Source organism: Anabrus simplex, chromosome 7, assembly GCF_040414725.1.
Source record: "Anabrus simplex isolate iqAnaSimp1 chromosome 7, ASM4041472v1, whole genome shotgun sequence".
In the NCBI taxonomy this organism is placed as follows: Eukaryota; Metazoa; Arthropoda; class Insecta; order Orthoptera; family Tettigoniidae; genus Anabrus; species Anabrus simplex.
Genome location: NC_090271.1, coordinates 98,884,006 through 98,899,031, shown reverse-complemented (window position 1 = coordinate 98,899,031; position 15,026 = coordinate 98,884,006). Strand labels below are relative to the sequence as shown.

The following is a 15,026-nucleotide window of genomic DNA, read 5'->3' as shown; positions in this document are numbered from 1 at the left end:
CTTCCTATCAGTTAAGTAATTTTTAAACCACTCAAAGGCTATTCCTCTAATTCCTGCATTTGCTAGTTTATTAAGTAGTAGGATATGGTTAACTGTGTCAAATGCCTTTGCAAGATCTATGAAAATTCCAGCTGCTATTTTATTACTATCTAGTGCATTCTGTATCAGGGACACTATGTCAAAAGCAACTGAAAGTGTACTATGTTTGGGTAGGAAGCCATACTGAAATTTGAAGAAGAAATGTGTTTTTGTTAGGAAATTCAAGACTTGTTTTTTTATTACTACTTCAAGTACTTTTGCTAGCGAAGATACTATACATAGTGGCCTGTAATTACTGGGGTCACATTGTGTTCCTTTTTTAAGAACTGGTACCACTCTTGCAATTTTACATTTATCTGGTATTACTCCTGTTTGCAATGACAAATTAATTATTTTGGTGAGCAAGGGGGCCAGATGATTTACACACCTCTTGAGGAGTATGTTATTTATTCCGTCATCTGTGTGGTTATTCTTGCTGGCTAGTGCTTCTATGATTTGTGTAACTTCCTTAACATCTGTTGGCCTAAAGTACACAGAGTTGCAGATCGTATGATTAGACAGCAAAGGTGTGTTACATGCACCAAGATCTTTAACCAAGTTTTCGACTACATTAACGAAAAATGTGTTAAAAGCTTTACAAATATCTTGACTAGAAGTGTGGTGAATATTTTCATACACAAGTTCTGTAACTTTTGGTTTACTATTAGTTCTCCCAAGTATTTGGTTTACTGCCTTCCACATTTCTTTATTGGTATCCCCTTTTCTAATAACATGGTTATAATATGACCTTTTTAGCAATCTTTTCATTTTAATTACGTCCTTGCAACATCCTGTGTACTCTTCGATTGTTTCAGTTGAAGGGTTTTTAGCTTTAGTTTTTGCATATAGGATATTTTTTCTTTTTACAACTTCTAGGAATTTTTGTGTTACCCATGGCTTATGTGTATCTTTTCGTGGTGGTTTTTGCCCAATATTTGAACTAGCTACTCTAAGTCCCTCACTAATAAAAGCACAGAGCTGCTCGTAGGCTTCATTCACGTCAGTAGATAGATTTGTACAAGTATTTTTTGTGAAAAAATCATTTAGCTTTGTGTAATTTATTTTCATGTGTGTTTGTATATTTGCCTCACTATTGAATGGAGAGCTCTCTTTAATTTGTGTTGTTACTTCTAGAATTAGAATATTATGATCACTAAGGTCACTTATTACATTATATACACAGTAATCAGCAGTGGCAAAGTTTGAGTGTATATGATCAATTAAAGTTGAGGACGTGGGTGTTATTCTTGTTGGAAGCCTTGTATTGCAGGGGTAAAAATTGTAACAATTCAGTAAGGATATATAGTTCCTATAAATATTGCTATCTTTTAGAAAATCTACGTTATCATCTCCTATCAGCAATGAGTTTGATTTTCGGGTATTGCACAAAACAAATTCAAGATCTATCATAAAGTTAGTAATATTACTCTCCTTTGGGTTGTAATATGAAATCACGTTATATCTCCGGTTTTTGCTAAATACTTCTATTTGGAGAATACTGTGATAACTGTTAATGATCTTAATGACTTTAGTTGTCCATTTTCTTGATACATACACTGACAGACCCCCTCCAGTACCCTCTCTAGCTAGATGGTAAGATTCAAAGCTAGGTATGTTATAATAGGATGTTTCTTCATCTGATAGCCAATTTTCTGTTATAACTATAATGTCAAGTTCTGTAACCTCATCAATAATAAGCATAATATCCTCAAACTTGTTCCTAACACTTCGTGCATTGATACAGATACATTTAAATTTAGAATTTAGAGCTTGATTCTTAGTTTGTAATTTATAGTTTTCTATAGTATCACACTGGATCTCAACAGAACTTATTATTTCCTCACTGCTATAAATGTCCTGTACCATTTAAAATCAGTATAAATGCGTGTGAGTATAGTACCTGCAGCGTTTACTGTCCGAGTTTATTCTCGAGGTGTGCGATCTTTTCTTCGTTGCTGATGAGCATGCTTGGTCCATCCCTAGCTTCGCGGACGTAGATCTTGCAGTCCCTTGTCCATGTGGCAAATATTTTACCATTCTGCTTCAGTAGCCTGCACCTTCTTGCAATGTTCTCATTCCTGGGCGAAAGATGGTCATTAATAAATACTTTGCGTGATGGGCAGTTCAGTCCAATATCCTGGGTGTTCAACACTCTTTTCTGTATTCTTGCACTCACTATTTCGTCTTTCTTCCACCTGTTAGTGAATTTCACCACAATTCTTCCAACGTCCCCACCTCTTGACTGCAGACGATGAGCGACGTCAATCTCCTGAATACCCAAGTCAACCCCCAATGCCCTGGCTGTTTGTATTACCAAGTCATACACGTTTTCTTTGGCCATTTCTGGCATTCCACTGATTAACAAATTGTTCCTGCGGGTGTACTGTTTAAGGTCTTCTGACCCGTCTAAAGCCTGTTTGGTATTATTGCTAACACTCGCCAGAGATTTTTCTACTTCAGATGTTCTTTGCTTCAACTCACCAGTGAGAGTTTTGAACTTCTCAAACTGGTCATTTATAAATTCTGTCGCTTCCTTAATAGCACTGAGTTCAACCATGAATAAAGTTTTCAGTTCTGTAACAGATAATTGTATCTTCTCGGTCACCTCCTTAACTACGTCACATTCGCTTAGGTTAGGTGGCGGGTGACAATCGTCACGTTTACATTTCCACACCTTTTCCGGATCACTTCTTACCGCCTCGTAAGCCTTCTTTGACATTCGTGTGCATTCCTTATGAAAATTACGTCCACAATCCCCTTCACAATTAACGAATTCCTCACAATTTCTCACCTTTTTACCGCACGGAGCACAAACATTACTAGCCGCTGCCGCTGCTGTCATTGAAATAAAAAAAATTGAAATAATTTCATTGTTTCTTTTGTATAAACATGTCTTTTGGAAGATAATATAATAATTTTGCCTGTGTGAAATTATAAGTTTTGGTCTCCTTCCATTATATTAGGTCAGTGATGCCAAATCTTCACTGAGTAGCATGTCAATTAAGGTCTTGTATATTACTTTTCACTGTCTCATGTGCCATTGGTTAATTTCCTTGAAAATCATCATGCAACCCCTAATTTGAAATCATTTAAGTATTAGATTGCCTTACACATAACACCACACCCGGGAAACTGGAGTTGGGAAATGATGATGATGATGATGATGATGATGATGATGATGATTCATGTTGTTTAAAGGGCACTAACATCTAGGTCATCGGCCCACGCATTAATTAATTCGACTGAATGTTTCATGACTTTATCTTGCAAACACTACTGAAAATTGCATTTAAAAGACAGGTACATAGTATAAGAATAAGGTATATTTTCGCTTTAACATAATAAAATTTGTTAAAAATATGAATTAATTGAGACATACTTCTGTATTAAAGAAAGTGTAATGTTAAAACATGCTATGCTGGTAGATTTTCAGCCTATTTATTACATGTTAAAGACATTAAAATATGTTAGTGTATTGTCTGACATGCCATAGAAGTCGTGCACGCATGTCACCTAGTTGCACGCGTGTTGTAGGTTAATCATCCCTGTATTAGGTCATGTGACATTAGCCTTGCACAGCGATCAGAGGGAGAGCTAAAATATACAAAAACATCTTAGAAAATAAAAACACACTTTCTGCAAGAATTGCAGGCAGATTTATTGTTTCAATTGAAGTGCATATTCTTAATGTACTGTACAGCAAGTGAATATTTGCTGAAACTGTTCATGATCATTATGCAACATGGTGTAAATATCTGTAAATATGTTTCAGATATGTTTTGTTCAATATAAAGGGAATTTTCTGTATGTATGTATGTATGTATGCTGTCTTTTATTGATTTTTCCCCCCACATGCTCTGGTTAAACCAGATTTTTGTTACCTCGGATCAGCTCTGGTCCTTATTGATCAGACTTAAGCGGGTCCTACTGTAAATCGATTTTTTACTACTGTGCAGTACCATTTGTGTAGATGAAGCGACACAAGCGGGGTGGGAACCCAGACTCTTAATAGCAGTGAGAAGACTAGTAATGCCTTTCTTCGAATGGTATTCCTTAGTGTGACTCAATGCATCTCTTTCTTGGGTTGTCATGCAGTGAGCCTGTTGCCAAACTCTGCTAATCTGTAGTTCCTCTTCTTTCTTGTCGAAACAGTTGTTGTGTTCATTATTTCAATAGCTTGTAGGTAGAGATTAGACTGATACTGGCTAGTGAAAGCCAGAATCATTGTTTCTTCAAATCTTTCTTCGTGATTGAGAAGATTTGCAGATTTTTATGGTTGAACTAGGTGACAATGATGCTTATGTTTTTCCAGTCTGGTATTAATCAGTGGCATATGCTGGGATCAAGACGGGGGCTACCATTTGACTTAGGTTACTTTTTATTGATAGTTGGTTTAGTGAATGTCAAGCCTTTAGCATTTTGAGCTGCAGCCAATAGCCACCAGATTAGCCTGCTGTGTTGTCAAGGCTGTTTAACAAGTGACTGCCACTGCTAACATTCAACTCTTCATCAGTGGAGATGGTAACCTAGGGTTTAGCAAATTAATGTCCTTAGCAAATTAAGTCCAGCTTTATGGCTAAATAGATAACATTCTTCCCTTTTGTCCTGATGACCCCAGTTCAATTCGTGGAATCAACCTCTTCGTACTCTTAATTCCCCTGGCTTAGGGACTGGGTGTTAGTGATGCATTCGCCATTCATTTCATCCTCATTAAGTCACCACTAAGCCTTTCCAGAGGCTGTGCACTAGTAATTTTTTAATATTATTATAGTTATTAAATTAAAGTTTAGAATTTTACAGCATTATCAGCAGTCACACCTGTCATTCACTTTTCATTAGCTTCCTCGGTAGATCAGAGGTGGATTTTAAATATCATATTTACGTCAATATTATTATAGACCATAATATTACCGGGCGAGTTGGCCGTGCGGTTAGGGGCATGCAGCTTTGAGCTCGCATCCGGGAGATAGTGGATTCAAACCCCACTGTCGGCAGCCCTGAAGATAGTTTTTCGTGGTTTCCCATTTTCACACCAGGCAAATGCTGGGGCTGTACCTTGCTTAAGGCCACGGCTGCTTCCTTCCCATTCCTACGCCTTTCCTGTCCCATTGTCGCCATGGGACCTATCTGTGTCGGTGCAACGTAAAGCAAATAGCAATAGGCCATAGTATTATTAAAATATCCCATTATTTTTCTTATTTTAGCAATATAGAGGATCCTGAAGTAAGGTCAGTACCCTCACAAAAATTATCCAATGATTGATGAATTTGTGGTTACTCATTCAAAGAAAATCTCTTATAAACTTCAGAACTTACTACTGATGCCATAGGAAATGACTGACAAACTTGTGGGCACTTCATTGTGGCAAGTTCCTGGCAAACTAGTAGTCACCCCATTCTGATGCCAGAGTAAGTTTCTGACAAACTTTTGAACATTTCACTCTGATGCTAGAGTAACTTACCAGTACTGTTAAGCTTGTGGACACCTCATGCTGATGCTAGAGTAAGTTACTGACAAATTTGTGGACACTTTATTCTAATGCTGGAGTAAATGACCGACAAATGGAATACCGGAATCTTTTCTCTCTCTGTCTTTCTCTATCTCCTGTCATCCTTGTGTAACATGCATCCAAAGCAGTGATTGATTCTTCTATTATCCTTGGATTTTTAACTACAGAATTTGTTCTGTGTTGCTATGCGGACTGAGCACTGAACTATCTGTGTACTAATTGCTAATAACTTGTAATTGCTCTCTTCTTTCTTGTACTTGTTTTAGGTATAATTTTTATAAATAGTCACAAAAAGTAACTTTCTCTTATCAGTAATTAGAGGACAGAATGTTAAACCAACCTTCTAGCAAATTAATATGTGTAAATTTTTTATAAGCTAATTGATCTGGTTGTTTAAAACATATTTCTTTGTCTTATAGACCTGCTCAGCTGACTACTGTGGGTAAACGTGCTTGCTTGTGGATTCAAGACTTGTTAATGGATGAAAGAGCTCTCCAGCGAGCAAAAGATGATCTCCGTTTTCGGGGTGTGAAAGATACGACTGGAACCCAGGCTTCTTTCCTGCAACTCTTGAATGGTTTGTTTGTGAATACTGTATATTGGTTTCAACCTTACTCCAAGATATGAAAAAATGTATACAGGAAGCTTTCAGTATAGAGAGTTATAATCATTGTTGAGATTTGAGGCTTTTTTCTCAAACTATTTGTAGAATAATCTGTTCTCTTGCTCTAGAAAATTCTCTCTATGAGAAATATCCTGTAAAGCTGTTCTTTATATTCTAATAATAATAATAATGTTACTTGTTTTACGTCCCACTAACTACTTTTTAAGGTCTTCGGAGACGCCGAGGTGCCGGAATTTAGTCCCGCAGGAGTTCTTTTACGTGCCAGTAAATCTACCGACACGAGGCTGTCGTATTTGAGCACCTTCAAATACCACCGGACTGAGCCAGGATCGAACCTGCCAAGTTGGGGTTAGAAGGCCAGCGCCTTAACCGTCTGAGCCACTCAGCCCGGCTCTTTATATTCTAAACATTTTGTTAGGTTTTGACATACCCGGCAGGCTTTCTTACCTGTCCAACCCATGAGTTGCAATGTTGAGATTATTTTATTTATTTATTTATTTCTTTATTTATTTATTTATTTATTTATTTATTTATTTATTTATTTATTTATTTATTTATTTATTTATTTATTCATTTATTTATTTATTTTTACTTTGAACAAAGTACTTTTTTCTTTCATTCTATATTTCCTAAACCAGTGTGGTTTATTCCTCCCTGTTCGTAACATGTATTTGGTTGACTTGCAAACCTTCAGTAACTATCAGTGGAGTCTGGCCCCGCGGTGTAGGGGGCAACACGTCCGCCTATCACCCGGCGGCCCCGGATTCGATTCCCGGCCGGGTCAGGGTATTCAAATTGTAATGATTAATATCCCTGGCCTGGGGACTGGGTGTTTGTGATGTCCTTAGTCTTCCTTTCCTCGCACACAACATTCCACACTACTGCCATTCCAATTACACGCAGGTTCATACAATATGGTGCCATTAGGGGCAAAAGATCCACATGGGTTCGACGCCCTGAAAAAAAACTATCAGTGGAGAGTCAGTATCAGTGATTCTATGAAAATGGGCACAATTACAATGTCTATCAATGCATATGTATTTTGCTTTCAAATAAAACACTCACTGGGCTGAGTGGCTCAGACGGTTGAGGCACAGGCCTTCTGGCCCCAGCGTGGCATGTTTGATCCTGGCTGTCAGCTTTGTGTCGGTAGATTTACTGGCACGTAAAAGAACTCATGCGGGACTAAATTCTGGCACCTTGGCGTCCCCAAAAACCATGAAGGTAGTTAGTGGGACGTAAAAACCAATAAAATTTATTTGAAAATAAAACGCACAACTCTATGATTTAAATTCTGTTTAAAACTTTCGGTTCTGTGGCCTTAAAAAAATGTAATTCTAACCCATGTTTCACTGTATAGGTATACCACAGGATATTAAGTATGAAAGACATAATTACAGTTGTTGAGTATTCTACCAGGGGCGTATATTGCAGATGTTTAAGGTGTGCGCTGGACACCCAGTAAATTTGATAATCTTATTTTTTTAAATTTCAAGTTGTTTTATACAATGCAATGAGATTTTAATTTTTCACAATTTAAATGTGTGGTAATATCATTGGAAGTTGACATATGTACAGTAGTTCAAGACTAATTTTAATTAATTATCATTTAAATATTTTAAATGCCTGCTGGTTGGATGTGCACACGAACCCCAGAACAGCATTTGTTTTATAACATACGCTCTTGCTGTGCCTGATGAAGTAGAATGAGGTATCTGGTCTGGATGTCCTGCCCATACAAAAGAAAATCCATGGTTGCAAGTTACTGCTATAATTCTCTGCGCTTGCACAGTGGAGGGGATACTCACTTCTCTCAAGCTGCCAGGTTGTCCTGTATACAGGCAGCTCGGCCAACTCCGCTCATAAATTGTATAGCGTTATAAAATATTGTGTTTGGCGTTGTTTGTTTGTTTGTGTAAATGAATTTACCATGTTTAGGTTTTGTTTGAGTTCATAGTTGTGTGCCAGTGCAGGTGAACATTTTAAATTACTTATTTAATGTTAATAGCACTTAGAAACTATACTGTAAAAGATCTTGTACAAAACCATTCTCTTCTTGGTCACTTGAAGAGGTACGTAATTTGAATTACTAAATGCATGGAAGTGTTGTTAAATATAAACAATAGTAAATATTATATATTACACATGGCTGTTAATGCAGATCTGATATTTCACTTATAAGAATTGTGTGACTAGAGACCAACTGTATATTTTTAACAGAACACCCATATTCCAGGTTCAGCATACATCACTGTAGTCCACCTCTGAAGTGTAACAGCCATCCTTGGGGGTCTGGGTGTGATTCCCAATACTGCCAGAAATTGAAGAATGGCAGAAGTGCTGGTAAGTGGTTAAAATGGTACATGTAGCTCACCTCCACTTCGGGATGAGGACACGAGTTTACTTATTAGTTGTTGAGTGAAAAAAATAAATTTGTGTTCTCGTCCTGAGGTAGTGTAACACTTCTTGGGCATATGCCTAATAGAGGTGAGCAGCATGTACCATTTTAACTAAATACCAGCCCTCCTGCTATTCTTAAATTTCTGGCAGTACTGAGAATCAAACTCGAGGCCTCTGAGGATGGCAGGTAATAGCGCTAACAGTTACACTATGGAGGTGGACAGTTGTTCAGTTGCTCTGGTATATATCATTAACTTAGGATCCAGTATATTTCATGCATAAATTTAACTGTCCTGGGAACAGAAATCACTTTACACAGATAAATATTTAACTGCCAGAAGTATGTAGGCCTATTCCTGATTTTTTCATCTTTCATCAGTTGTGATATGAACAGCTGTCTGAGTTTCTTATTCCCACAGATATATAGGAAAAGTGGCTTTCTGTAGCTTATGATGATATTTACAATTGTTTGAAACTAAAGCATAATGATGAATGATTTTCTTTGCATGTATACTATGTAATACCAATATAAATGGTCCTTTAAGCTAGACTACATCTTTGGCATGAAGCTTTTATGACCTTAGGTCCTAAAATCAGCAAAGCCAAGACAGTTGGCTTGGTGATGAGTAGAAACTCTCCAACTGTTCATCTAAGAATTGGAGATGAAGAGATGGATATTGTAGACAACTTCCAGTACTTATATAGTGTTCTGTCTTTAGACAGTACCATACATCAAGAGATTAGCGACAGAATACACAAAGCTTCCACATTCTATCACACTGTATGTCAAATACTTTGGGATGAAACATTTCCATTAGTTTCCAAGACCAGCTTGTACAAAATATACCTGGTACCGATATTGACGGGGTGCGGGTTCGAACCCCACTGTCAGCAGCCCTGAAGATAGTTTTCCGTGGTTTCTCATTTCCACACCAGGAAAATGCTGGGGCTGTACCTTAATTAAGGCCACAGCCGCTTCCTTCCTACTCCTAGGCCTCTCCTATCCCATCGTCGTCTTAAGACCTATCTGTGTCAGTGTGACGTAAAGCTAATAACAAGTAAAACCTATATTGATGTGTGGTCTGGAAGCAGCAACACTTACTGGTTCAACAGTCATCTTCAGGCAACAGAAATGAAGTTCCTTCATTCTCGTTAAAAAAATTTTTTTTAAAAATAAATAATAAAAAACAAAAGAAGGGGTAAAATAAGGAATGTGGATATCCAAGAGCAGCTTACAATGTTATGGCCACATGAAAGGGGTGGATCCCCACAGGACTTTTCGAGCATACTTTGACCACAACGTTCCTGGGAAGAGACCATGAGGAAGACCTCGTGATGTTTGGGAGAAGCAGATTTTCAAGGACCTTGAAATTAGAGATGTAAACTGGCATCACATAATTATATGAACAACATCTCTGAATGGATCGGAGAAACTGGAGAAGGCTCGTACACAACCTCACCCAGCTTGCTGGAGCGAAGAAACGATGATGGTGATGATGATGATGATGATGAATGTGAGCATAAAATATGTAAATAAATAGATGGAATTGTATACTACTAAACTGAAAATTCCAATTTTCTGTAAAATAAATCAGCAGTTACTGTATTTCTAAACCATTGTTCTTGTTTTGTTTCAGGGGATGGTGAAAAAGTAAAGAAACTTGATCGTCTAGTGACAGAGATGGCAGGATTTTCACGTTCTTTCACCATCTGTGGCCAGACTTATACACGCAAGGTGGATGTTGAATGTATTTCGGCCCTTAGCAGCTTAGGAGCAACTGTTCATAAGGTAAGCAGTTAACTGTGGTTAAAAATATTTGAATTGGGTGTTTGTCTCTAATATAGTGCATGATAGTACAGTTACAAATTGTGCTTTAGAAATATATTTATTTCTTATTTTTTTGTAGGCATTGTTATTGCAACCTACATCTGCTCTAATCTGTGTCTGATATTCATGCATCAACCTCTTTCTGTCCTTTTTACTGGATACAGATCACTCCAAAGTAAATGAATTAAGTAGTTCAACCTCTTCCTGTCCATTTTACTTGATACAGATCACTCCAAAAGTAAGTGAATTAGTCCAGAATGTTTCAAGATATATCGTATCATTTGAAAGGTGGAAGAAAGGCTCCCATGTTTTACAATGTCAGTATGTGAAAGGTCTCTGGTGACACATTCGGTTACCCAGAAAACTTGTTAACAAAAATAAAAAATCCTAAGGCATCCACTAGAAGCAATGCACCGAGCTCGCTAGCTGCAATCGCTTAAGTGCGGCCAATATCCAGTATTCGGGAGATACTGGGTTCGAACCCCACTGTTGGCAGCCCTGAAGATGGTTTTCCGTTGTGTCCCATTTTCACACCAGGCAAATGCTAGGCTGAATCTTAATTAAGGCCACGGCCGCTTTCTTCCCACTCCTAGCCCTTTCCTGCCCCATTGTCGCCGTAAGACCTATCTGTGTCGGTGTGACGTAAAGCAACTTAAAAAAACAAAACAAAAAAAAGCAATGCATGTGGGCATCATCTGACCACCATAATAAATGAATGAGGGTTACTGGTTCATGGATAGAACCAGTTAAAGAAGCAAACCCAATGCAACGATATATCATACCACAGTACTCCACTAAACATCGGAGCTAGACACTGACACAAACTTGCTGAGACGATCAAAAGACAAAAAGTTTACATTGCCTGTTTGCAAGAAACTGCTGGAAAGACCTGATTCTCATGACATCAGAGAGGGATATAAACCATACAATGATTAACTGAAATGGCATTGCCATCATTGTTCATGCAGTCTTACAAGATCAAGTCACTGAGATCTGCTGTTTCTTGTACCATCTGTCCCAACTAACACAACATCCCGCTGGCTAAACATCTTCTTTGCATATAGCTATGATGATGATGATGATGTGAGAGAGCAGTTTGGGCAGGGGCTGCAAGACCATATCTCAATGTGCTCCCAGTAAGACCTTCTACTGTGCGATCTGATTGGGCATGTCGGATTTCCTAAGGATGGCTATAGTTGTCGTGGAAGCAATGGATATGGCACCCAAAATGATGATGGATGCCGTATCCTGGTTTTTGCTGAGGCAAATGACTTTGTGCATCACTCAATCACCTAAACTAGTGGTAACAACTGAAGCCAGTTTGACTTCACCTAGTACTATGCTGGAATTTTTGACTAGTCACTAACTTGAGGGTTATACCTTCAAATTATGTTGTCCCTCAGCATAAACTGCTAACCACTGACCTGCATATCAGCAAGCAGCCAGTGAGGATTAAGGGGTGGAATCTGTATGACCGAAAGGTAGCCTTGGTTAGCAACATTATGTTGCCCCCTGTCGAACCATATTCTATTGATGCGACCTGGACCATGTTCTGTGCATCAGTCACAACCACTGCTAAAACAATCTAGGCACTACAAAAACCTTGCCGCTACCATATTGATAAGTAGGCAAGTTTATGGATGGATCAGATTCAACAAAAGCTCTCTAGAAGAAAAGGCTTTCAAAAGCTGGCTTCCACAGAAGACAGCTGAGAATAAGAGATGTAAAGGAATTATCTACAAGACTTATTTTGTGTCAATTTTGACGTGTGGATCAGAGGGATAAAAGTCAAATACAAGCAGTGCAAATGAAGTTTCAAAGGTGTTGAGAAGGATTAACAAGAATAGACAGAATAAGAAATGAGAGAATTCGGGAAATGGTCAATGTGGTACCCCTACAGGAAAAGATAGAAAAATCAAGGCTGCAGTGGTATAGACATATTAAGAGAATGGGAGAAGAGAGGATACTAAGAAAGATGTTAGAAATGGAGTGGAAGGGAAGGAGACCTAAAGGAAGATCAAGGGACAGATGGCTGAAAAGAGTAAAGAAGAGTATCGAGGCAAGAGTAGGGAACTGGACGACAATGACAGAAGAGAAGTGGTGGATGGACAGAAAACGATGGAGAGGCTTATGTTCCAACTTATCAACAGCAGTGTGATGACAGCAAATTCTATAATAATAATATATTGCTAGTATTTCAGAAATTTAGTCTGCACTCACTCTGAAGTACATGTTAAATATTGATGTGAGGGAGATCTGTAGTTAGATAAGATTGATTTGGGTAACTGATTTAGCCCCAAATGCATTGTTAAGTCTGTAATCTGTAAGATTGGACTCATTTTTGCTTTTCTTTTACAGATCTGCTCAGATATTCGTCTCTTGGCTAATATGAAAGAACTGGAAGAACCTTTTGAGAAAACTCAAATAGGCTCCAGTGCTATGCCTTACAAACGTAACCCAATGCGCAGCGAACGATGCTGTTCCATAGCTCGTCATCTTATGACTCTGTGTAACAACACCCTACAGACGGCAGCCACTCAGTGGATGGAGCGTACGCTCGATGACTCCGCCAACAGGTTAGTGGACAAACTCTTGCTAAATTTTTTCGTCACTTATTCTTATCTTCTTTCATACTACAGGGTCGCTCTTATAAACCCAGACCAAGCACACGGTGTTTCTTCTCTGTGCTACAGCAGCTGCCTCAGTCCAACTTACATCGCGTGCGGCTACCCTGCTTTAAGCATCTATACATTCTTTGAAATCTTACCATATAAAAGATGCTGGAACGTAAGAATAGGTAACTTAAAAGGGTCCACCTTTTCAATACAAATAAATGTTATAAGATTATTTACAACATATAACAAACAACAACATACAACATACAACAAAATAAGTTACCTATTCTTACGTTCTCAGTTCAATACGGACAAAAAATGAAATTCTTAGATCTGAAGATGCTGGAAGTGTCATCCTTTATAATGAGGGACTTTGTAAACACCATTACCGGGCGAGTTGGCCGTGCGTGTAGAGGCGCGCGGCTGTGAGCTTGCATCCGGGAGATAGTAGGTTCGAATCCCACTATCGGCAGCCCTGAAAATGGTTTTCCATGGTTTCCCATTTTCACACCAGGCAAATGCTGGGGCTGTACCTTAATTAAGGCCACGGCCGCTTCCTTCCAACTCCTAGGCCTTTCCTATCCCATCATCGCCATAAGACCTATCTGTGTCGGTGCGACGTAAAGCCTCTAGCAAAGTAAACACCGTTAGGATTTTCTGCACACCAATGGTGAGAATTATGGCTGTTCACATGACCATTAAGATGAAACCAGCTTCATCTGAAAAGAATAAAATCTGTGGGTCGAATAAACGATCATTCAATGATGCAAGATACCTCGTACAATATCTCACTCTTGTGGCTGGATCTGCAGGTTTTAAACATTGGGCCCGTGTATGGTTTGATGTGTAACAGCTTTGTAGCTCTATGTATGGAAGAAACCGAAACCCCTACTTGTGCTAACTTTGTGAGTGATTTATTCCGTGACTGTTCAAGATTCGCACCAATGTCATCAAGCTTTTCCTCTGTTAAAACTGAGTGTGTGCGCGCATGTTTTTTATTGAGCACTGAGCCAGTAGTTTAAAATTTATTTACAATTACATGAATCTGTGCTCATGAAGGTGGCACTTCTCCTGGAAATTGCTGAACAAATGCATCGCTTACCCGTTGAGCCGACTCGTACTTAAAATAACTTTTACATACGAAAATACGGTGTTGTAATGATAACTGTCTCACCTTGTTAACAGCTGAGATTCAGACTGCCTATTGATGCTAGGTCGAACACGTGCATGCTCTTTGCAAGGTCAAGAACTGTGCGCACACCTCCCATACGGCTGCTTAGGTCTCAGAGAGTAGTCTGGGTTTGTAAGAGAGACCCTGTATACATATCAGTGGTGTTTCATGCTGAAGCTGTGGCTGAGCAGTTAGCTTGCTAGTTTGTTATAATCAAGATTGTGGTTTCAAACACCGTTGGTTGGTGTCTGTTTTAAGATTGAAAATGGTAAAGTCGCTATTGTGCCATCTCATTCATATCAGCATGAAGAAGTACTTACATCTTCACGTTTGGTTTCACCTGTCAAAATTCTATCTCTTGGCTTTCAAGAGAAACATTACATTTCGTGCTTTCAGTTTCTGAAGGTATTGTATTCATGAATACATTTTTTTTTTTTGCAGGAGGATCACTCTAGCTGAAGCATTCTTGTCTGCAGATAGTGTGCTACTAACACTGCAGAATGTGTGTGAAGGAATTGTAGTGTATCCCAAAGTAATTGAACGTCATATCCAACAAGAATTACCGTTCATGTCAACTGTGAATATCATTATGGCTATGGTTAAAGCTGGTGGCAACCGACAGGTGAGAGATTCTATTTCTGACATCTCATTTCATAAATGTTTCAAGTTAAAGATAAAATATTATATCTTTCTATAAGAGGGAATAAAACTATAAAACTTTAAAATATGAATTAGAAAAAAAAATGTGAAGTGAAGGATCAGTCATCTTTCATTACAACTATATTGGATGATCAAACGTT

The 15,026-nt window shown here is 38.4% G+C and overlaps 1 protein-coding gene across 1 annotated transcript in view; it reads left to right on the top strand.

The window, feature by feature from the left end:
• Window positions 1–15,026, top strand: part of Adsl (adenylosuccinate lyase) — a 49,339-nt gene that overhangs the window by 15,995 nt on the left and 18,318 nt on the right. The window contains exons 4-7 of the mRNA XM_067151921.2: window positions 6,007–6,164; window positions 10,250–10,401; window positions 12,799–13,016; window positions 14,668–14,848. Coding sequence (XP_067008022.2) covers window positions 6,007–6,164; window positions 10,250–10,401; window positions 12,799–13,016; window positions 14,668–14,848 — 709 coding nt within the window. The remainder of the gene's footprint in view (window positions 1–6,006; window positions 6,165–10,249; window positions 10,402–12,798; window positions 13,017–14,667; window positions 14,849–15,026) is intronic.